Genomic DNA, 23,024 nt, shown 5'->3' on the forward strand with positions numbered 1-23,024 from the left:
AATCATTCCAAGGCTATAAACTCTCAAATCCCAGCCCAGTGACACACTTCCTCCAACAAAGCCGCACCTCTGAAATGCCAAAACATCACCACCATCTGGGGACAAAGTGTGCAAATATTTGTACTTAAGGGGACATTTCTCAGGCCCTGGAATATACAGGGCAACCTAAGATTTAAAAAACAAAACAAAACTCATTTTTGTATTGGAACAATGAAAATATAAAAGAATGAACAATTAAGAGTTTTGCATGGTGTCTGATAAATAAAAGGGAAAATAGGAGACAAAGGCCTAAAGAAAGGATTGACTGAAGAGGACAGACCACTTAGATTGGCAGAAACGGGCTATGTTTTGTGCTAAAATCATTCTTTAGGCCAGGTGTGGTGGTACATGCCTTTAATCCCAGCACTTGGGAGGCAGAGGCAGGCAAATCTTTGTGAGTTTGGGGCCAGCCTGGTCTACATAGTGAGCTTCAGGCCAGCTGGGGCTACAGGGAGATCCTGACTAAAGGACAAAAAAAAGCATTGTTTATATATAGCAATACAGTTTACTTATTAAATAACATAATAAAATGTTGTGATATAGGTTGTTTTGAGACAGGGTCTCACTACATAGACCAGGCTGGCCTCGAACTCACAGAGATCTGCCTGCCTCTGCCTCTTGAGTGCTAGGACTACAGGCATGCACCAACACCCAGACCCAGAATTTTTTTTTAATCACTTTTCCTAAGTGGGTAAACATGACAAATGTACTCATACTAGACACTTCTAATTCCTACTGCACTAATGATTGATGGAATTAAAAAGACAGCCCCACTTTCACAGTCACTTCCTGAAAGGAGTAACAGCTGAATTCTTTTGGAATGTAAATATGGTTCTTGCTACTTTACATATTTATTTTGTATGTGTGTGCATGTGCACATCTGTATGTTTGGGTGAGTGTGTGAAGGCCAGAGGACAACCTACAGGAGTCTGTCCTCCCACCAACTTTCCAACTATATGGTGAGAGCCAATCTCCAAAAATAAAACACTGAATAAAACACTGAGATTTTTTGTTACATTTTTGTTTATGTGGATGGGCATCTGTGGAGGTCAGAGGAAGACTTGCAGAAGTTGGTTCTCTCCTTCCAACTTGGGGGTCACGCTCAACACAGGATATATATTCTGTCAGCAATCTGGTGGAGATCGGAAACACATACTTAGTTACCTCCGCATCCAAATGAGACTGCACCATGGACCACACTAATTTCAATTTCTGAAATCCTGACAAGTCAGGCTAAGCCATGCCTACTCTTCTGTCATACAGAGTCTATGGTGATGTGTCCATGTTACTTTAATCTGCTGATCATGACATGGGCTAGAAAGTCACTACCACTTGTAATTATTTTCTTTCTACAAAAGTATTCCATTAAGCAAGCATAGGATAATTTTTCCTTTTACCTGTTCAAGAAACGTATGTGTGGTGAGAATGTTGCACATTAGTATATTTAAATTCTAGCCCCAATGAGTAGTCTTTGACAGGTGGTTTGATGGCCACACATTTTGTTTAATGGGAAGCAAATAGGTTTGGATTCAGAAGAAATACAAAATGGTTTTTCAAAACATACACAAAAATCTTGCCAGCTTGTTTGTATTGAGGAACACCTAGATTATCCAAACACATTTGTGGTTGTGTCTGGGGGTGTTATTTCTAGAGATTAAGGGGAAAGACCCAATCTCATCCAATAGGCAGTGGGTTTGGATGGAATGAAAGTGGGACAGATCCTCCTAGTTCAGGCACTCGCTGCTCTCAGGCCACCATGAGATGAGCAGTTCTGCTCCATGTCCTCCACCAAGCCCTCTACCATACCATCTGTGCCATGATACACTTTCCCACCACAGCCAGAAGCAAAAGAGCCAACCAGCCATGCACTAAAACCTCTGAGACCATGAGCCAAAATAAAGCCCTACAGTGGAACTAGTCCTGCAGCAAGACACCATTTATCTGTCCTATGTGTCAGACTACAGCAAAACTGGGCACCCTTTCCACAGTTGGACAGCATTTGCCAAGGCCAGAAGGCCTAGTAAGAGCAGAGACACCCTGTACTTTCCCAGACTGATTTTGTGTGAACCTGCAGCCATCTCTACTGTTCGGACCCAAGGGAGCACTCTTAGCTTTGCACCAACTCTTCTATAGCTTTAAAGCCATATAAAATATACCCCTAGAGCCAGGCCTGGTGGTGCATGCCTTTAGTACCAGCAGTCAGGAGGCAGAGGCAGGCAGATCTCTGTGAGTTCAAGGCTAGCCTGGTCTACATAGAGAGTTCCAGGTCAGCTTTTGCACCAGCTTTTTGAGACCTCATCTCAAAAAAAAAAAAAAAAAGCTCCTGTAAACAGTTCTAATATATTTTTCCAAGCTAGACTTAGAATCTTTCTTTCTGTAGCCCCCTCACTTAGGATGAATAGAGATTTCTCTGCAGGAAAGTAGTGCAACAATCCCTTGAGGTTCTGAAGTATTTTTTCAGTGACAAAAAGCACCTATAGGGGAGCTGGAGAGATGGCTCAGCAGTTAAGAGCACTGACTGCTCTTGCAGAGGACCTGGGTTCGATTCCCGGCACCCACATGGCAGCTACGAGCCATCCTCAACTCCAGTTCCGGGGGAATTCGAAGCCCTCTTCTGACCTCGGCAGCATTGCACAACATGGGTGCACTCACATACATGCAAGCAATACACTCGTACACAAAAAATAAAAGTAATAAATATTTTTTTTAAAAGCATCTATAGGACTGGAGAGATGGCACACTTGCTGCTGTTCCAGAAGACCTAAGTTTGGTTCCCAGTACCCATGCCAGGCAGCTCAAAACTGCCTGAACTCCAGGTCCAAGGGATCCAACACCTTCTGTGACCCTGAAGGCACCCACACATGTTGCCGACACATACATAGACACACACACACACACACACACACACACACACACACAAATAAAGACCTTTTCTAATGTTAACATTATATTCAAACCTCAATAACTAATTATATATAAATATTATGGAACCATTGATTTTTTTTGTTTTTTTGTTTTTTGAGGCAGGGTCTCCCAGCTGGTCTGGAACTTGCAATGTAGACCAAGCTGGCCTGGATCTCAGAGATCTGCCTGCTTCTGCCTCCCAAGTGCCAGGATCAAAGTTGAGCACCACAGGCCAGGTTTATGCAACCACTGAAAAAGCAGTGTGGGGGCTGGAGAAGTGGCTGGGCAATTCTGAGAGCATGCTGCCCTCACAGGGGACCCGGGTTCCATTTCCAGCACCCACGTGGTGGCTCACAACTGAAGGGACTGTGAAATATTGTTCCTATAGCTTTAAAAAATATGCTTAGTAAATTTAGCTGAACCTTGAACATGTATGCCTGGAGAGTCTTGTCTCAGGAGAAAGTTTATGCAGGAACGCTTGCTGGGGAGTTATCTCTGGAATTCCAGTACTCCCCTAGTTTCTCAGGAGATACCTTTATCTCTCAAGGCATATTATGGTGGCACTGTTACTGTGGTCATTATATTTTACTAAATTGCTATAGTCTAGTCACTTTATTATTATTCACTGTCCTGAAAACATTCAGCTGTACTCCAATGAGTATAAAAAAGAGTTGCCTGTGCTTTTGGCACTCGTGCGTGGATAAAGAAGAGTAAAGAGGGTTTGGAGAGATGGCTCAGCGGATAAGAACACTGACTGTTCTTTAGGCAGAATATAGATGTGTACAGTTTTGCTTTGAACTCAGAGATCTGCTTGCCTCTGCCTCCTAAGTGCTGGTACTGAAGGCATGCGCCACCATGCCCGACCCATTCCACTTTTTTAAAAAAATTATGTCATTTTATGTATATGAGTGTTTTATCTACGTGTTATATGCACCATTCCGATACCCTTGGAAGCCAGAAGAGTCCCCTGAAACAGGAGTTATAGATGGTTTTTGTGGCTGCCAGGGGGGCAGCCACAGAACCTGAATGGATTACATGGAACTGAAAAACGACCAGGGGACTCTTATGGTTTTATTTCTTTACTCTTTATGTTTCATTTATTTTTATTTTTTGATGTGTATGTGTGTATTGCCTGCTTGTAGGTAAGTGCACCCATGTCATGCAATGCCTGAAGAGGACAGAAGAGACTGTCATATCCCCTGGAACTGGAGTTACGAACAGTTAGCTGCCCTGTAGGTGCTGGGATTCGAACACAGGTCATCTGACTGAAAGAGCAGTATGTGGTCTTAACCACTCAAACACCTTCTTGGGCAGTTTTGTTTTTTGGTCTTTTTGAGATAGGGCCTCCCTGTAGTCCCAGATGGCTTGGAACTCACTTTGTAAACTAGGCTAGCCTTGATCTTACAGAGATCTACCTGCCTCTACCTCCTGAGGGCTGGGATTAAAGACGTGTGTCACCAAGCCCAGTTCTCAAGTTTATCTTAAAAAAAAATTTTTTTTTACAATTTATGTTTGTGTTGCATGTGCACACACATGTTTGTCACACATGTGGAGATCAGAAGACATCTTTCAGGAGTCAATTCTCCCCCTCTACCACATGGGTTCCAGGACTGAACTCAGGTTGTCTGGCTTGGTGGTGAGCGTGTATACCCACTGAGCCATCTTGTTGGCTCATGTCTGTCTTTTTTTGATGGGCAAATTTAATCCATCCACATTTGAAGCACATATTGTATAAAAAGAGTATGCATCATGACCAGTTGTGATTTATACCTGCAATGCAAGGTTAATTCAACATAAGCAAAAATCAAATGTCACCTAACAATGATAGGAAAAAAAAAAAATCACTGCAAAAAGACTGTAAAAATAAAAAGCATTTAATCAATTCATCAGCCTTTCATGAAACCCTCAACAAATTGGATATAGAATGACTGCAGCTTAATTTACTAGTGACTATATGTATATGATAAGTGGGTGGCCATCATCATACTCAATGAAAAGCCCAAAGCTTTTCAAGATTAAGAACAGGACAAGAGTATCCCTGCTTGGAATGTCTATTCATTATAATACATTTGTGCAACAGCAATTAAGCAAGGAAGAGAAATAAAAAGCATCCAAACAGGAAAGATGTAAAAATGGTTTACAGAAACATCATCTTGAATAAAATAAAAACTGGTAGAGCTATCTGGAACAGTACAGAAGTTATTCATAAAATTATAAATAGGGCAACAAATAATCCAACAAACAAATGGCCATGCACCCAAGGAATGACTAAACAGATATTTACATTCTTATATTTGATTTAGTAATGCTGACAATAGCCAAAGTACACAAGCAACCTAAGTGTTCCTTTGTAGACAAAATTTCTTCGGAGCTGGAGAGATGCAGAGAATGTCTCAAGGTGGAAGGTAAGGACCAGTACCCAAGGTTGTCCTCTGACCTCCACACGAGTGATGTGGCACCTCATTCATACAGATGCACACACAGAGAATAAACACACAAAAAGTGTGTGTGTGTGTGTGTGTGTGTGTGTGTGTGTGTGTGTGAAAAGCAAAATATGGGGCTGGAGAGATGGCTCAGCAGTTAAGAGCACTTACTGCCCTTGTGGAGGACCCAGGTTTAGTCACAGCACCCACACAGAACCAACAATCATTCATAAGCCCAGCTCCAGGCGATCCAGTGCCTGCTTTTGGCCTCCATGGGCATTGTACACACACGGTGCACCTACATGAATGTAGGCAAAACACTCATAAAATAAAGCAGACTACACAATTTTTTTAAGGAAATTTTGTCATTTAGGACACAGAGATAAACCTGGAGGACATTTTGCTATGTGAAATAAGCGAGACACCAAAACAAAAATTACTACATGATCATATTTAAATATGGAGTGTAAAAATCAAACTCAGAAAAGAAAAATATAATTGTGGTTACCAAGAGCTTAGGGAAAATGTGCTACTGTGAAAGGTTATAACATTCAGTTAAAAGATGAGTGACTAAGAATATGATTGGTGAGAGGCAGAGGCAGGCGGATCTTTGTGAGTTTGAGGCCAGCCCAGCTGGGGCTCAGGGAAACCCTGTCTCAAAAAAAGACAACAACAACAAAAATATATAGTTGGTAAAAATAATAATGATGCACTGTCTCTGAACTTTCTAAGACAGCAAAAAGTGCTTCATAATAACAAAAATAGTTTACTACATCACATTTTAATTAGTCTATGATAATCATTTCACAATGTACACATATATTCCACATTAGCTTGCACATTTTAAATATATTTTAAGACTGAAAAGTCGTAAGTGCAAATATTAAAAATATTTCAAATATTACAAATGCAAATGTCTAAAATAAATTTATAACAAGCCATGTCTGTTAGTATTTCAAGACAGAAACAATTCCCATATTCCATACATGAACAGTTTCTCAAGTATGAAGCACTTCATGCTTATTAAAGGTTGACAACAAATGTAGTAAATTACTTTCCAATATTTCTTATTTTCATGGTCTTTCTCTACTGTGGTATTAAGTGATCATCAAACTACTCAACCAAAATATAACTTTTCATATCATGTATCAACAGGTTTTCTCCCATTTAGTGAGTTCAAGAAATAGTGAAGGCTTTCCATGTTTGACATTGTACAACTCAAAGGGATTTCTTGTGAGCCAGATTATGAGCAAATTCTGATGAGTTCCCACACTTCTTAAGTTCATGAGGCATCTTTGGAACATGAGTCTTTCGGGGCTTTGAAGGGAACCAGGACACAGAAACACTTTACCAATGTCTTACATTGATAAGGTTTCTTGCCACTGTGAATTTGAATGCATTGCTAACACAATGCAATAGGACTTCCTAAAGGAGTCTCTTCATTGCTTACATTCAGAGGATTTTTCTCAATGGTTTTTAAGTGTTCAGTAAGATGAGAACTACTGAAGGCTATCCCATAATCTTTACATTTATAGGCTTTCTCTCCACTGTGAATTCTCACATGTTTACTCAGATGTGAATAAACAGCAAAGGCTTTCCCACATTCCTTACATTCATAGGGTTTCTCTCCAGTATGAGTTCGCATGTGAATATGAAGATAAGAGGAACAGGTGAATGCTTTCCCACACATGTTACACTCAAAAGGCTTCTCTCCAGTATGAATTCTCAAATGTGCAATAAGATATGAGGAAGAAGCAAAGGCCTTTCCACATTGGTCACATTCATATGGTTTCTCTCCTGTGTGACTTCTTATATGTTCAAGGAGGCCTGAAGATGTAGTAAAGGCTTTCCCACATTCCTTACAATTGTAGGGCTTCTCCCCAGTGTGAGTTCGCATGTGTTTAGTGAGACCAGAACGCACAGTGAAGGCTTTCCCACACTGCTCACACTTATGGGGTTTCTCTCCTGTGTGAATTCTCACATGTTTACTTAAGTGTGACGAAACTGTGAAGGCTTTCCCACATTCCTTACATATATAAGGTTTCTCTCCAGTGTGAGTTCGTATATGATTATGAAGGTAGGAAGAACATGCAAATGCTTTTCCACACACATTACACTCAAAGGGATTCTCTCCAGTGTGTGTTCGTAAATGTTTAGTAAGACTTGTGCGCTCAGTGAAGGCTCTGCCACACTCCTGACATACATAGGGCTTTTCTCCAGTGTGAGTTCGCATGTGAATGCGAAGGTAAGAAGAACATGTAAATGTTTTTCCACATACTTTACACTCAAAGGGCTTCTCTCCAGTGTGTGTTCTCAAATGTGTAATAAGTGTTGAGGAAGAAGCAAAAGCTTTCCCACAATGGTCACATTCAAAGGGTCTCTCTCCCATGTGACTTTTCATATGTTTAATAAGGCCTGAAGTTGAAGTGAAGGCTTTTCCACATTCCTTACATTCATAGGGCTTCTCTCCAGTATGGGTTGGCAAATGTTTACTAAGGCCAGAGCGCCCAGTAAAGGCTTTGCCACAGTCCTTACATTTATAGGGCTTTATTCCAGTGTGAACCCGAAAGTGATCATTAAGGCATGAGGAATTTCGAAAGCTTTTTCCACAAAACTTACATTCAAAGGGCTTCTCTTCAGTGTGAGTTTTTAAGTGCTGAGTTAGAGGATAGCACCTAGAAAAGGCTTTCCCGCATTCCTTACACTGATAAGGTTTCTCCCCTGTATGGGTGCGCATATGAATATTAAGATTGGCAGAATATTTAAAACTTTTCCCACATTCCTTACATTCATAGGATTTTTTTCCAGTGTGTGTTTGACCTTTCCCAGCATGATTTGTGGAGGAGTTAAAAGCATCACCACACTGCTCCCATTTGAAGAGTTTGTCTTCACTGTGAAGTCTTCCAGGTGACTGACTACCAAAAGTGTGCTGAAATTCACTAGATTCAAGAGATTTGGCTTGTACACAGGTTGTCTGGTAAGCAACACTTGGAGTCAGACTGAAGCCTTTTCCATATTGACTCATTACAGGAAGGTTTTCTGCAGAAGTTTCCTTATGCAACACAGGAAAGCCTTGTCCATACTGAACAGAATCATAAGTGGTCTTTCTATTTTGAGGGCCCATGCATGTAAGACTGCATGAGGATTCTTTGAGGACTTCTCCACATGGCTTAAAGTCATAGAGTTCTCCTCCATTATGGCTACTTGCCTGCTGATAGAAAATAAAGTGACTGAAAAAGTTTTTTAAATTCATTAGTATATCCCACCCATCTGAACATAATTTTTCTCATTTTTACTACATGGATACACTCAATATGAATGAACAAATCCTACAACAAGCATCTTATGTCATGTGCACTAATTCTGAAAGGCTTTCATGAAATCATTTTAAAACCTCAATGTCACCAGGTGTGGCTGGCACACACCCTTAACTGAAGCACTCAGGAAGCAGAGGCAGGTGAATTTCTGTAAGTTCAAGGCCAGCCTGGTCTACAAGGAAATTCCAGGACAACCAAGGCTACACAGAAAGACCTTGTCTTAGGCTCTCCCTCATGAAAACAAGCCCTTGACCTTGGCTGCCTACCAGACCAACAAGGAGAAACACAACAAACTGACCTAATTTCTCAGTCCCTGTGCAACATACTTTATTGTTACAATCTGTGTTTGGGACCATGATGTACAGACCCTTCTGTGGTGCCTCTGTAATGGAGGGGACAGGGTACAGCAGCTTCTCTTACTTGGTGGTGAGTCCTGAACTGTATTGTGGGTTTTTTTCCTTCCAATTAATTATTTTCAGAATGCTGTATATGATCTATCTCTAAATATATATATTTTAGAGTCTATACAAAAAAAAGAAAGACCTTGTCTTACCTGGTGTGGTGGTGGCACACACCTTTAATCCCAGAACTCAGGAGGCAGAGGCAGGCAGATCTCTATGAGTTCAAGGCCAGCCTGGTCTACAAAGTGAGTTCTAGGCCAGCTGAGGCTATAAGGAGACCCAGTCTCAAAAAGACCAAAAATAAATAAGAAACAAAAAATAAATAAATAAATAATAAGAAATAATAAGGAAGAAAGACCTTGTTTCAAAGATGAAAACAAACGGCATCAGTGCCTATAATTATAGGTGGGAACTCACGTTTCTCACCAGGTTTGGTGCACCTCTCCAGACACTACTCCTACGTAGGCTATTTATTTCTAATACGCCTTCATTTGCACTGATTTCTATCATGAAATGCTCAGTCAATTTAAATGTAGAAAATAAAAAATACCTCTTGTGAATCTTACCAGTTGTAGCTCACTTGCCATTTTTAGCCAAAAAATATCCTGAAGTGCTATCCCTTTGGTGGTAAACCGCATAGCCTGTTCTGAAATTAAACAGAAAAACATAAATAAGGGTTTCCAGAGTGAAAGAGATTAGAAATATTAAAACTTATACATTTGGGGGGCTGGAGAGATGGTTCAGTGGTTAAGAGTACTGGTTGCTCTTGCAGAGGACCCAGGTTTGGTTCCCAGCACCCAGATGGCATCTAACAACTGTCTGTAACTCCAATTCCAGGGGATCCAATGCTCTGTTCTGACCTCTATGGGCACTGTGAAACATGGGTGCACATGCACGCAATACACTCATACACATAAAATAACAATAAAAAATTATACAGTTCATTTGTAGTATTTGTATTTGTTTTCATATTAAACAAGTTAAAAACAATGGTGGCACATACTTTTAATCCCAGCACTCAGGAGGCAGAAGCAGGCACGTTTCTGTGAGTTTGAGACCAGCTAGGTTTGCACTGCCCGTTCCAGGCTAGCCAGGGCTACATCATGAGACCCTGTCTCAACCCTCCCTTCCCACCCCCACGCCCCCCAAAAAGCAAAGCTATGTTATATTTGAGTAAATTGGCTTTGTCTAAAATTTTACTGGCTGGGGATACAGCTCCATGTCAGAGTAAAAGAGGCCCTGAATTCAATGTCGATGATGATGATGACGATGACGATGATGATGTAATAATATAAACAAAATTTGACAATCATAAAGAAGACAGGAGCCAAAATTTAGGGATGAGTAGTTTATTCTGAAAATTAAATGTCTTGATGAAAAGAAACTATTATTGGAAAGGTAAGGCCTGGACAAAGAACACACATGAAAATAACACACTTGAGAAACTAAAGAGATGGCTCAGTGGGTAAGAGCATTAACTGCTCTTGGAGAGGACTGCGGTTCAATTCCCAGTACCTTTCCAACACCCACATGTCAGCTAACAATAGCCCATAACTCTAGTTCCAGGGGAATCCGACACCCTCTTTTGACCTCCACAGGCACTGCACATCAAGGGTACACTTACATACATGCAGACAATATATTCATACACATAAAATAAAAATAATATATTTTTTTTTTGTCATTTTGAGACAGGGTCTCCCTGTAGCCCCAGCTGTCCTGGAACTCACTATGTAGACCAGGCTGGCCTTGAACTCACAGAGATCCATCTGCCTCTGCCTCCCAGCTGTTTTGTGCAATGCTCACTGAGTCAGAGCCCCTGGAACTACAGCTAAGGACAATTGATGACTGCCATGTGGGTGCTGGGAATCAAATCCTGGTCCTTAAAAGAGTAGCCAGTGCTCTTAACCACTGAGCCATCTCTCCAGCTGCTATTGTGATGGTTTTTAAGGCATAGTCCTACGATCGCCCCAGTATCACCTTTAGTGCTCCAAAAATGACTTGTGACTCTACCTTTGATAAACTGCAGTCAGATGCCATGAGAGCCTATACCTTTGACAAATGAATCAGAAATACTTCATTTGTAGAGTTAATCAACTGCATTTTAACAGTCCTTCCACATGAATCTAATGATGACAAAGAACTCTTTGTTTTACTTTATTTTTTGTTGATTAACACTAGTGCTTTTTTTTTCCCCCCCATAGCCCCAGCTGTCCTGGAACTCACTATGGAGACCAGGCTGGCTTTGAACTCAGAGATCCACCTGCCTCTGCCTCCCAAGTGCTGGGATTAAAGGCGTGCGCCACCACGCCTGGCATAAAAATAATAAATGTTTTTTTTAAATCATACACTTGATTAGAAAGAACAGGCCATCAGTGAGATAGTAAGAATGTCTGGACAGATGGAAAGCAATGGAGTTTGGGAATGAAGAGCTCCCAAAACATCCAAACATTGCCAATGGCCTTAACCTTCTGACTCAAATTTATTATTCTGAAAAGTTTTCTCTTGTTGGGAATGTACCTCAGTGGTAAAACACTTGCTGAGCTTGCTCAAGTCCTGTTGTGCCATTCACAGAATCAGGATAAAACATTTTCACTGTACTCCAAAAAACCTGAACTACAAACGTTTACCTTGGCAGACTCCACTCTCCACTATCCTCAACTCTTCTGCTTCCAAACAAGAGATCAAGCTGAGTTTAATGAGCTGACACCCTGTACATGAGGAAAGATGCATTCATGAAGTAGATCAAGTAAGAAATGATACTACAGTTCCAAATGACTACTAAAGACCCCAATATGCAAATGTCCCCACTCTGTGTCCATAAGGCACTGATTTCTGACCCTTCTGGCCCCAGGAGATGGTTACACAGACATTAAAAAGCACTAGTGTTAATCAACAAAAAATAAAGTAAAACAAAGAGTTCTTTGTCATCATTAGATTCATGTGGAAGGACTGTTAAAATGCAGTTGATTAACTCTACAAATGAAGTATTTCTGATTCATTTGTCAAAGGTATAGGCTCTCATGGCATCTGACTGCAGTTTATCAAAGGTAGAGTCACAAGTCATTTTTGGAGCACTAAAGGTGATACTGGGGCGATCGTAGGACTATGCCTTAAAAACCATCACAGTAGCAGCTGGAGAGATGGCTCAGTGGTTAAGAGCACTGGCTGCTCTTTTAAAGGACCAGGATTTGATTCCCAGCACCCACATGGCAGTCATCAATTGTCCTTAACTGTAGTTCCAGGGGCTCTGACTCAGTGAGCATTGCACAAAACAGCTGGGAGGCAGAGGCAGATGGATCTCTGTGAGTTCAAGGCCAGCCTGGTCTACATAGTGAGTTCCAGGACAGCTGGGGCTACAGGGAGACCCTGACTCACTCAAAAAGACAAAAAAAAAAAAAAAAAATCACAATAGAGTAAAATACAATAGGGCAGAGACAGGGACCTATTATTTTCAACTGTCCTCAAAGCTGATATCACTAACCCTAAAACAGTAAATACAAAAGATATTTCTGTTCCTCAAGCCAGCAAGATGGCTCAGTAGGTAAAGGTGCTTGCAGCCAAGGGTAACAACCTGAGCTTAATCCCCAGGACCCACATGGTGGAAATAAAGAATCAACTTGTGAGGCTGGAGAGATTGTTCAGTCGTTAAGAGTGCTTGCTGCTCTTGCAGAGGATCCAAGTTCAGTTCCTAGCACCCACATTCAGTGGCTCACAATCACCTATTACTGCAACTCCAAAGGGATCCAATCTCTCTGGCCTCCAAGGGCACCTGAGCTCACATGAACATATCACATGAAGACACACACAGATTCATGTAATTAAAGGCAAAAATAAATCTCTCTAAAAAAAAAAAAAGAGGATCAATCCCTGTAGGTTGCCCTGTGTTTTCCCATGTGCACATGGCACACACCATAAGTAAAATGTAATTTAAAAAGAAAACAAAGTATATACAGAATGATGGCGACCTCACCTACTGTGGCCAGATTCTGGTAATTCTCCAACATCACCTCTCTGTAGAGGTTTCTCTGTGTTGTGTCCAATAAAGTCCATTCCTCCTGGGTGAAGTCCACTGCCACATCCTCAAAGGTAACTGAGTCCTATAAGCACATACATGCTGATCTAAGCCAACTACTATCTCCATCGATGCCCACACAGAATTGAGAGCTCTCCCAGAGTCTACACCAGGTTTGGTGAATGACCCTAGGAACTCTTTGTATCCATGTTCACTACTACTCATATTCTTCACATTCATGTCTTTTTTTTTTTTTAAGATAGGGTCTGGCAATGCTGCCCAGGCTGGTCCTGAACTCTCTAACCTTCTGCTTCTACCTACTGAGTGCTGGGATTAAAGGCGCCCACCACTATACCTGAACTCCACTCCCATGTCTTTTATAGCATTCAACTTACCCTTACCCAAAACCAAACCAGGTGTTCTTTCTCATTTTATCACCTTCTTCTTAAATGCACTGCTAAACACACTGCACACACTTGACAACAATGAGAGGTAATAAAGTCTTTCAGAAAAAAGAAACATTCATGCCCTTTACCAACTGTCAGAACACTCGGCAAAATCAAAAATACATACCAGTGGCATGAGGGTCAAGATTAAGCAGGAATTACAGAAATACTGGGATGATTTTCAACGTAATCCTTTACCAATATAAAGGCTCCAGTCCATGGAGAATTTCAACTAATGACTCAGTCCTTGAGTGGGACTTTATTTCCTTCCAGAAGCTCTGCAGAAAAATCTGCCTACATGGAACTGTGTCTGCCTGGTAGGTGCTACGACGCTATTTTGAAGGCTATACTTTAGTCATACCTGGTAATAATCTGTCAGACAGTGAGCCATCATCCTTTCCACCACTGCCTTTTCATCATGAAAAGAGGGTAGGCCTCTAGAAAATAAACCTAGCAGGGAAAAAATTAAAATGAAAGGTATGAGAACTCAAAATTGTCCATAATTCCCATATTCACATGTGTGGATGTCATCCTATCCTAGTTCAAAACTCCCACAAAATCCACACACATACACAGGAACACCATAAGCCAGTCAGTCTCATAAAGGGAGAAAAAGGCACAGCAAGTCAGGCTGTCCATCACAACAAGTAATAGTCTCATTTTTCAAGTAAGGAACCATAAGCTGGGTGTGATGGCACACACCTTTAATCCCAGAACTCAGGAGGCAGAGGCAGGAAGATCTCTTTTGGGATCCAGGCCAGTCTGATCTACAAAGCAAGTCCCAGGCCAACTGGGGCTACAGCAGAGGACCTGTCTCAAAAAATAAGATAAAATAAGCTCTGAGAAATGTGACTCGGTAATTGCCCATATTGGAGGAACTAACGAATGAAATCATATAGCATCTTTAACCAAAGCACAGATAGGGAAGGCTGACTTTAAGAGAACCCACTCTGGCCAACTTCAGTGCCTGCAGATCCCCAACATCCATCTGTGCAAAGAGCACCTAACATCAGCAGGACTTACCATGGGACAAATTGATGGCTTCCATCCTGTAAAGGTGATGGTGAAATATACCCAAACACTCTTCCAGAATTCCAAGGATACAACTAGGCAGCTTCTACATTTAAGTAGCCAGTGGCAGTTTGTTCCTCTCTCTCTCTGACATTACCTGCATCCCTGTAGACATGGATCACTCATCAGTATGTGTTACATATCCATCATCAAGCATCATAAGTAGCTCTCTCTGATGGTGCTAAGTGTGAAAGCCACTAAAAATGATGCACACTACAACATAAGCAATAGCAACACCAACTGCTATTTACCAAGGACTACAATATGCTACAAGTTATATATATATACATTATCCTAAGGCTTCAAGGGCATCATTATCAATATTTAATGCTTTAACAAAATCTAGATTCAGGACCAGTCAAAATGGCTCAGCAGGTAAGGGCACTTGTCACCAAGCCTGCTGATCCGAGTTTGATTTCTGGAACCCACATGACAGAATGAGAGGACCAACGCCTGCAAGATGTCCTCTGACCTCTACAAGCATGTTGTAGCATGAGCATACACACACACACACGCACACGCACACACGCGCCAGCATTACTATGCCAACATCGCAGTTATACCTGAATAAACAGCCTGACTCTTGACTCTAGTTATGAGTGAGCCTGAACTCAGACGCACCCATTCCTCCAGATGTCTCCTGGAGCTATGCTGCTGATCTAGGCCTCACCCACATCTTTATTTAAAACTTTCTCCAAGCATCAATTTGGGGTACTACAAGCTTTGATCCACCCTTTTCCTTACCAGACAATCTTGTCCTTTCATCCCTAGGCCTAAAACAATCTCATACACACAATGTCAAGCATTCTTCTCAATTATAATTGTTTTCAGTGAAGATATAATGTGGAAGAGCTGCATTCAGCACTTTGATTTGCTAATTCTAAAGCATACCCACATCCATTCACTATGTTGGATAGATAGAGGGCTCAATCAGGAAGTGGGGGCAAGTCTGCACCTCTGTCCCTAACCAACATAGGCTATATAATGAAACTATGTCTCAAAAACCCAAGAAAGTGGGAGCTGAAGAGATGGCTCAGTGGGTAAAATGTCTTGGGAAAACATAAGGTTCTGAATTCAAATCCCCAACACCCACATAAAAAATCAGGCCGAGCTAAGCCCAGCACTGCTGGGGACAGGGATAACCTAACTCCAGGTTCAGTGAGAGACCCTGTCTCAAAGGACTACAGTAGAGATGAACAGGGCAAAACAAGAACAAACTCCTCTGGCCTACTCTCTCTCTCTCTCTCTCTCTCTCTCTCTCGGGGTTCACAACTGCCTGTAACTCCAGCTCCAAGGGATTCAGTGCCGTTCCTGGGCACTTTCACATACATGTATATACACATAAATAGGTAAGCAATTTTTTTTTAATAGCCAGATGCGGTGGCACATGCCTTTAATCCCAGCACTCAGGAGGCAAAGGCAGGTAGATCTCTGTGAGTTCAAGGCCGGCCTGGTCTGCATAGTGAGTTCCAGTGAGTTACCCATACACACAAATACAAATAAGCAAAAAAAAATTTTTTTAAAGAAGAGGTTTTAAAGAAAACCTCATGCCAGGAGTGGTGGCATGTACCTTTATTCCCAGCAGGAGACAGAGGCAGGTGGATCTCTGTGAAGTGGAGGCCACCCTCATTTACATCATGACTTCCAAGCAGGCTATGATTAGGGAGATTCTGTCAAAAAGCAATTAACAAAAAAACAAAGAAGCAAAAAAAAATTTTTTTAAAGAAGAGGTTTTAAAGAAAACCTCATGCCAGGAGTGGTGGCATGTACCTTTATTCCCAGCAGGAGACAGAGGCAGGTGGATCTCTGTGAAGTGGAGGCCACCCTCATTTACATCATGACTTCCAAGCAGGCTATGATTAGGGAGATTCTGTCAAAAAGCAATTAACAAAAAAACAAAGAAAAAAGAAAGAAAACCTCAAAGACTCAAAGGCATGTATGTGGTAGCACTCTCCTTTGATCCCAACACTCAGGGGGCAAAGGCAGGCAGATCTCTGAGCTCAAGGTCAGCCAGAGAGACCCTGCCTCAAAAAAGTGTCAAGGGCTAGAGAGTTCAGTCAGTAAAGAGTTTGCCTAACAAGCATGAGAACCTGAGTGTGATCTCCATTACCCATGTAAAATGCCAGGCATGGTGGCATACACTTGTAATCTCAGAGCTAGGAAGCAAGGCAGGAGGATCCCTGGAGCTCCTTGGCCAGCCACTCCAACCTAACTGGTGATCTGTAGGCCAATGAGAGAACCTATCTCAAAGGGGGATGATACACAAGGTTGTCCTCTGCTCTCCAGAGGCACATACAACCATAGGCACACCTGTGGATCCATGCACACATAAACACATATGTTCACATTTTTAAAAATGTGTGAGGGCTGGGGAGATGGTTCAGACTTTAAGAGCACTGGCAGCTCTTCCAAAGGACCAAGGTTTGGTTCCCAGCACCCACATGACAGCTAACAACTGTCTGTAATTCCAGGGGATCTAACACCCTCTTCTGACCTTCGAGGGCATTGCATGACACAGGTGCACTTACATACATGCAGGCAAAACACTCATACACATAAAATAAAAATAAATGGCCAAGAGTGGTGGCACATGCCTTTAATCCTAGCACTTGGGAGGCAGAGGCAGGAGGATCTCTTGTGAGTTCCAGGCCAGCCTGGTCTACATAGTGAGTTCCAGGTCAGCTGGGGCTACAGGGAGACATAAATAATAACACCCCCCCCAAACAAAAGAAGTATGCCAAATCTCATGCCTTACCTTTGGTCCTATAGAAAGGTGGATTTAACAAGGCTGTCTTCTGCAAAGATTTGTGTGATGGAAAAATTGTTGAGGTACTCCAAGGGTCATATGGAAAACGTGGAAGGCATTCCTGGAGGTACAAAGAGGCTACAAAGCTGCTGAAAGAGGCAATAAGCAGTATGTTAGCCACATGTAAAGGGAGAACACATGACTGAATACAGGACAATCAGTCATGTTACTGTGCTACTGAACATTGACTATGGGGCCTTCACAGACAGAACCTCAATATTAGGATTGCAGTAATACACTATAAGGTACCATGTAATGGTCTGCCACATGGAGAAGCCATGAAGATAATCACCTTTTTAGTTTTTTTCCTTTACATTTTTACTTTATTTTGTGGGGGACAGAGGACATAAGCCACAGAACACATGTAGAGGTCAAGAGAACTACTCAGTTCTCTCCTTTCACTGTGTGGGTCCAAGGGATCTAACTCCATCCTTGGCAGCAGGCATCTTTACCCACTGAGCAATCTCTCCAACCGTAATTTTAGGTTTTATATAACCAAGTTTAATCCTTGAAGTTGAATAGGCCCTACTTTAAATTACTCTGAGACAAATACAATTTTTCAAAAAAACAGGAGATGGTGGTCTGTGTATCCCAGGACTGCCTCAAATTGGCAATCCCCAGTCTTAGTTCCCAAGTGCTAAGATTACAGGCTACTGGGTGCCACCATACCCAGCTCACACTATTTTCATTAGATTCCACATTATCAAGAGAATTGTAAATGACAAAAACTGACTTTACAACTCAAGAAGCTGAAGCAGGAGTGGGAGGACAGTGAGTTCAAGGTCAGCTTGGACAAAACAGAAAAATCCCATCTTCCATTTAAAAAAAAATTAAAAAGAACTGACATTAGTTAGGTATTACACTATCATGAAATTCAAATAAGTCAAAGTTAAAGTGAGGCATACCAATTTCTCTATCTTATATTAGTGTCTAAACTGCAGTTTGTGTCCACCTCCAAAAGGAAATGACACACATTTTCCAGGCTACCTAACAGATGTGCCATTCACTATCACTGCAAGCAGGACCTCAATGGCACCCACCTTCGGAGGAACACACATGTACCACTACAGTGATAACACCCTTCTCCAGGGAGACTCAAGTGACATATTCAGAGGCCAGACAGACAGCTCCAATGCCTCCCAGTATTCTGGGAGGAGGGAGGAGTCACTATCGCCTACTCCCTTACTCCCTATCAACATGGCTAACTCCAACATCTAGTTCGTTTTTCACTTACTATTTTGCTCTAATTTTTAATATATTTTTATTTATTCTTTGAGAATTTCATACATGTATACAATATATTTTGATATTTACCACCACTTCCCTCCCCTACCATGTCCCCCTCCCAACTTCACATCCTTTCTTTTTTTTCATTTTTTTCTTTTGATGTTTAATATTTTTGGTATTGGGTTAATCATCATTCTTCACTTCACCTACCCTATTCAAAAACAGAAAATACTGTCCTTTACTTTCTGAGTCTTCATCAATTTGCAGTAATATATTAATTTCCTTGATTACACATTAGTCTCCTCCACTGCTTACAAGCTCACCAATATCTCTAGGCTAAATTTTGTCACTTTGCTGTAGCCAACCATTCAAGTACACAAGAAATGAAAAAAGCATTTAAATATGTCAGAAAGAGACTAGGAATGTATGGAACAGCACTTGCCTCACATGTGCAAGGAAATAAACATATTAGGCAAATACAATCACAATGTGTAAACTTTCTGAAAGATGGAGTGATTGTTGCAAGATAACAAAACAGAAAAACTATAACTATTGCTCTAGGCACCAAGAATTTACTTAAAAGAACATAACTGCAACACATACAAACTTTAAAGAGGGGCTGGTTAAGAGCTCCTGCCCCTCTTTGAAAGAACCAGAGTACAGTTCCCAACACCCATGTTGGGCAGCTTACAACCACATGCAACTCCAGCTCCAAGGGACCTAACACCCTCTTCTGGCCTCCTCAGGCATCTACACTTATGCATGCATGCATGCATGCACACACACACACACACACACACACACACACACACTTTTTTTTTTTTTTAAAAAAAAAAAAAAAAAAAAAAAAAAAAAAAAACTTGAAGGGGTATTAGAACCAAGAATGACCAAATGGTTATTTTGGAACAATGTGGAGAATTTTACTTTTTTCACGAATGCCATATATTTATGATATTTTAAATTTCCTTAGTTTAAGATGCATTACCAGGCATTTCCAGCTTAACTATCAAAGCTGCAATTTTCAACTTATTTCCTTTGAACTGTTGGAGACTGAAGTTGAAAGAGAGAAAGCAAGAAAAAGAGGAGGGAGAGAGGGCCAGTGGGAGGGCCAGCAGGACATACCTACCTGAAGAGTCTATAAGACTGGCTAATAACTTAGTGATTATAGAGGTCAGAATGTTGCAGATCCAGAGTCTAAATTATCTGGGGGTTCCTTTACCCCCCTTAATAGGCATTCAGTGCCCACCTCTGTGCCTGAACATACATCCTTTTCAAAATCAGGTAAACTGTTCTGTTAGCAGAACACTAGCTTCCAACAGCCCAAAAGTTAAGAATGTCATCAGACCAAAAACAAAACAAAACCGAAAAGTGGTCAGGACAGCACGTGCCTTTAATCACAGCACTCTGTGAGGCAGAGGCAGAGGAAGGTGGCTCTCTGCGCTCAAGACCAGCCTATTCTACAGAGTTCCAGGCCAGCTAGGGCTACAAGGAGACCCTGTCTCAAAAAGACAAGTTATCCAAACAGCAACTATAACCTGTAAGAGAACCCAACCACCTTATGTCCGCAGCAAGGTTTTTGAAAAATGCCTTGATTTTTGACTTTTGTTCTGAGACTATAAAAAAATTCACGTTGCCAGATGTGGTGGCCTAGTAAGTTCTCATGGAGAGAACACTTTTTCTTTCAGCATACGCGGTGTTCTGCGCAGCTCAAAACGCGGCTTCCCACCCAATTGCAACTTCCTGTCAGGAGCAAAAATGGAAACTGCAGAGAGAAAGCCATATTCCCCACGATATATTTGTCTACAAAGACAAGGAGGGGTCGACGCCCTCTGGAGCTTTCACCCAGCGCTCACCAGAACGCGCCCTAGCCGCCTCAGCTCGCCTAGAAGGGGGCACGAAGGACCAGGAATGAACGGCGGGGAAATCCCTTTCCTTCTGGAAGAAAACGCCTCCCGAAGGCCGCCCGGGAGGCTGTGGCGGCCCGGGTGGTGGTCGCCGGTCTGCAGAGCCCCAAGGAAGCCGACGGGCGCGGGAACCGCGGCCTCTGAGTAGCCGCCAGAGGAACTGGGATGCGGGGCCTGGACTCCGCAGCCGAGGGTCCCGGAACCAGGAAGCCTGGAGTCCAGGCTGCTGGAAGAGACGGAAGACTATGACTGGAATTATTTCCGCTTCCGGCCTGGGGCTGCATAACCAGTTTTTGAGTCTCCAGATCCCGCAGGTTGAGAGGAAGTCAGCCGCCCCCAGCCCAGAGCCAGCGCCGGAAGAGACGGAGGACAATGACTGACGCCACTTCTGCTTCTGCTTCTGGCCTCAAACTGGAGCACCCGGCTCCGGGCTCTGGCTCCAGCTCAAGCAATTTGGAAGCCATTCTGGGAGATAAATTAGACTGACCCAGCTTCAGCAAGGCCACATCAGGGGTGGATGACGTCATTTCCGCTTTCAACCGCCGTTCCCCGGGTTCTGCCGGAGTAGTTTGAGTTTATTCTGAGACTCATAGTTTAGAACCCTTCAGGTGGAGAAATTAGAGTTTCCTCCCTGGAGCGTGAGAGTTCCGGCTGGTCTCAGAAACATGTACAAAGGCCAACTTGAGCTGACAGCCTTGCCTCAGCTGGGGCCATGCTGTGTGGAGAACAGGAAGACCCCTACAGATCAGGCCAGGAACTCCACCCCTTGTCTTAGGATGGGGAGTTTCAGGGCCCCTGATGACCTATGCAGAGAATTAGACTAGGGACACATGGTTAAAAGTGAAAATACATGGGACTGGAAAGCGATTCCCAGCATTCGGATGGCCAGCACAACCGTCATTCCAAGGGATCCAACACCCTCTTTTGGTCTCTGGGAGCATGTGCACTTATATGCATGCAAACTCTCATAAAAATAAATATTTTAAAAAATAGAAATTAGCCACATCTGTGGTGCACACTTTTAATCACGGCACTCAGGAGGTACAGGCAGGCAGATCTCTGAGTTCAAGGCCAGCCTGCTCTACATAGTGAGTTCCAGGCCAACTGGGGCTACAGAGAGACCCTGTCTCAAAAAAAAAAAAAAACTGTAGAAATAAAAGGGGGAAGATTTGCCTGCAAGATGGCTCAGCAGATAAAGGTACTTGCCACCTAAGCCCAATGAGCTGAGTTCAATCCCTGGAACCCACATGGTGGAGTGAGGACTCCTGCAGGTTGTCCTCTGACCTCCACACACAGGCCCCAACCCTCCCCCCCTCACACACACACACACACACACACACACACACACACCATACACAATGAGAAGAAATTTTAAAGACTTTTGGGTGGGGGGAGGAGCTCCCAAGAATGGGAGTCTGCTAGAGAGCAGAGAAAAGGAAGCTCTTCCAAAAGACAGGCCGAGAGACTCCTGTCCCTATATAGGACAATTACACAGTACCTGCCTCTCCTAGGTTTGTAAATTGGGGTTTCTCCATTTGTTGTATGAAGCCCAGTGGAGAAAGGCTTCAAGTCTTTTTCTGGCAACTGACTTTTTCCCCCTCTTTTTGAGACAGGAGTCTCATCACTCTGTTGTCCTGTCTGGGCCTCAAACTCAGCAATCAACCTGCCTCTGCCTCCTGAATGCTGGGATAAAAGGCCTCTTTTATATGTTAATTTTGATGTTGCTTCCTCCAGGTTCTGTTCTCCTGTCACATTCTTCTAGTGACTCTGTCCCTTTTCCTTGAGCCCTCCTGAGACAAAATAGGAAAAATTGTGGGAACTGATAGGTAGGAATGTTGGAGAGAGCGAGCGGGTGGTGGAGAGCACAAGTGGATGGAGGAAGGCACTGAGGCACAGATGGAATTCTCAGCGGGGTACAGATTTATTTTGCATGGGGCACCTTTCCCTCAGGGAAGGGAAAGGTGTCAGGGAAGGGAAGGATGTCAGGGAAGGATGTCAGGGAAGGGCAGGGAATGGGAACTGATAGGTAGGAATGTTGGAGAGAGCGAGCGGGTGGTGGAGAGCACAAGTGGATGGAGGAAGGCACTGAGGCACAGATGGAATTCTCAGCGGGGTACAGATTTATTTTGCATGGGGCACCTTTCCCTCAGGGAAGGGAAAGGTGTCAGGGAAGGGAAGGATGTCAGGGAAGGATGTCAGGGAAGGGCAGGGAAAGATGTCAGGGAAAGATATCAGCCCACAGGTTGTGAGCTGGGACTTTATATATGGGGGCTTTAGGGTGTGGAAGGGGGGAATGTTTGGGGGAGAAATCAGGGAAGGGGAAGCAGGAAAAGCAGGTAGGATTAGGGTCTGGAAGTGTTTACTTTTTCCCTCTTAAGAAAAGAGAAAAGCTGTTATGATAAACAACTTCTAAAATCTCTGGTTATCAGGTAGAATCTGCTTATCTTATCTTTGGAGGTCAGAGGAAAGGT

General features: G+C 42.6%; 1 protein-coding gene across 1 annotated transcript in view; it reads right to left on the bottom strand.

Annotated features, from left to right (window-relative positions):
• Positions 1 to 21,478, bottom strand: part of LOC103734305 — a 66,879-nt gene extending 45,401 nt beyond the window's left edge. The window contains exons 1-9 of the mRNA XM_029563542.1: positions 20,503 to 21,478; positions 17,372 to 17,511; positions 14,569 to 14,721; positions 13,907 to 13,995; positions 13,058 to 13,184; positions 11,715 to 11,795; positions 9,651 to 9,730; positions 6,770 to 8,577; positions 6,638 to 6,683 (exon numbers count right to left, since the gene is read on the bottom strand). Of these exons, the coding sequence (XP_029419402.1) occupies positions 6,638 to 6,683; positions 6,770 to 8,577; positions 9,651 to 9,730; positions 11,715 to 11,795; positions 13,058 to 13,184; positions 13,907 to 13,995; positions 14,569 to 14,593 (2,256 nt within the window). The 5' untranslated portion in view covers positions 14,594 to 14,721; positions 17,372 to 17,511; positions 20,503 to 21,478. The remainder of the gene's footprint in view (positions 1 to 6,637; positions 6,684 to 6,769; positions 8,578 to 9,650; positions 9,731 to 11,714; positions 11,796 to 13,057; positions 13,185 to 13,906; positions 13,996 to 14,568; positions 14,722 to 17,371; positions 17,512 to 20,502) is intronic.
• Between the last annotated feature and the right edge of the window lie 1,546 nt (positions 21,479 to 23,024).

The sequence above is a fragment of the Nannospalax galili genome, unplaced genomic scaffold (assembly GCF_000622305.1).
Source record: "Nannospalax galili isolate Female #2095 unplaced genomic scaffold, S.galili_v1.0 scaffold1736, whole genome shotgun sequence".
NCBI lineage: Eukaryota > Metazoa > Chordata > Mammalia > Rodentia > Spalacidae > Nannospalax > Nannospalax galili.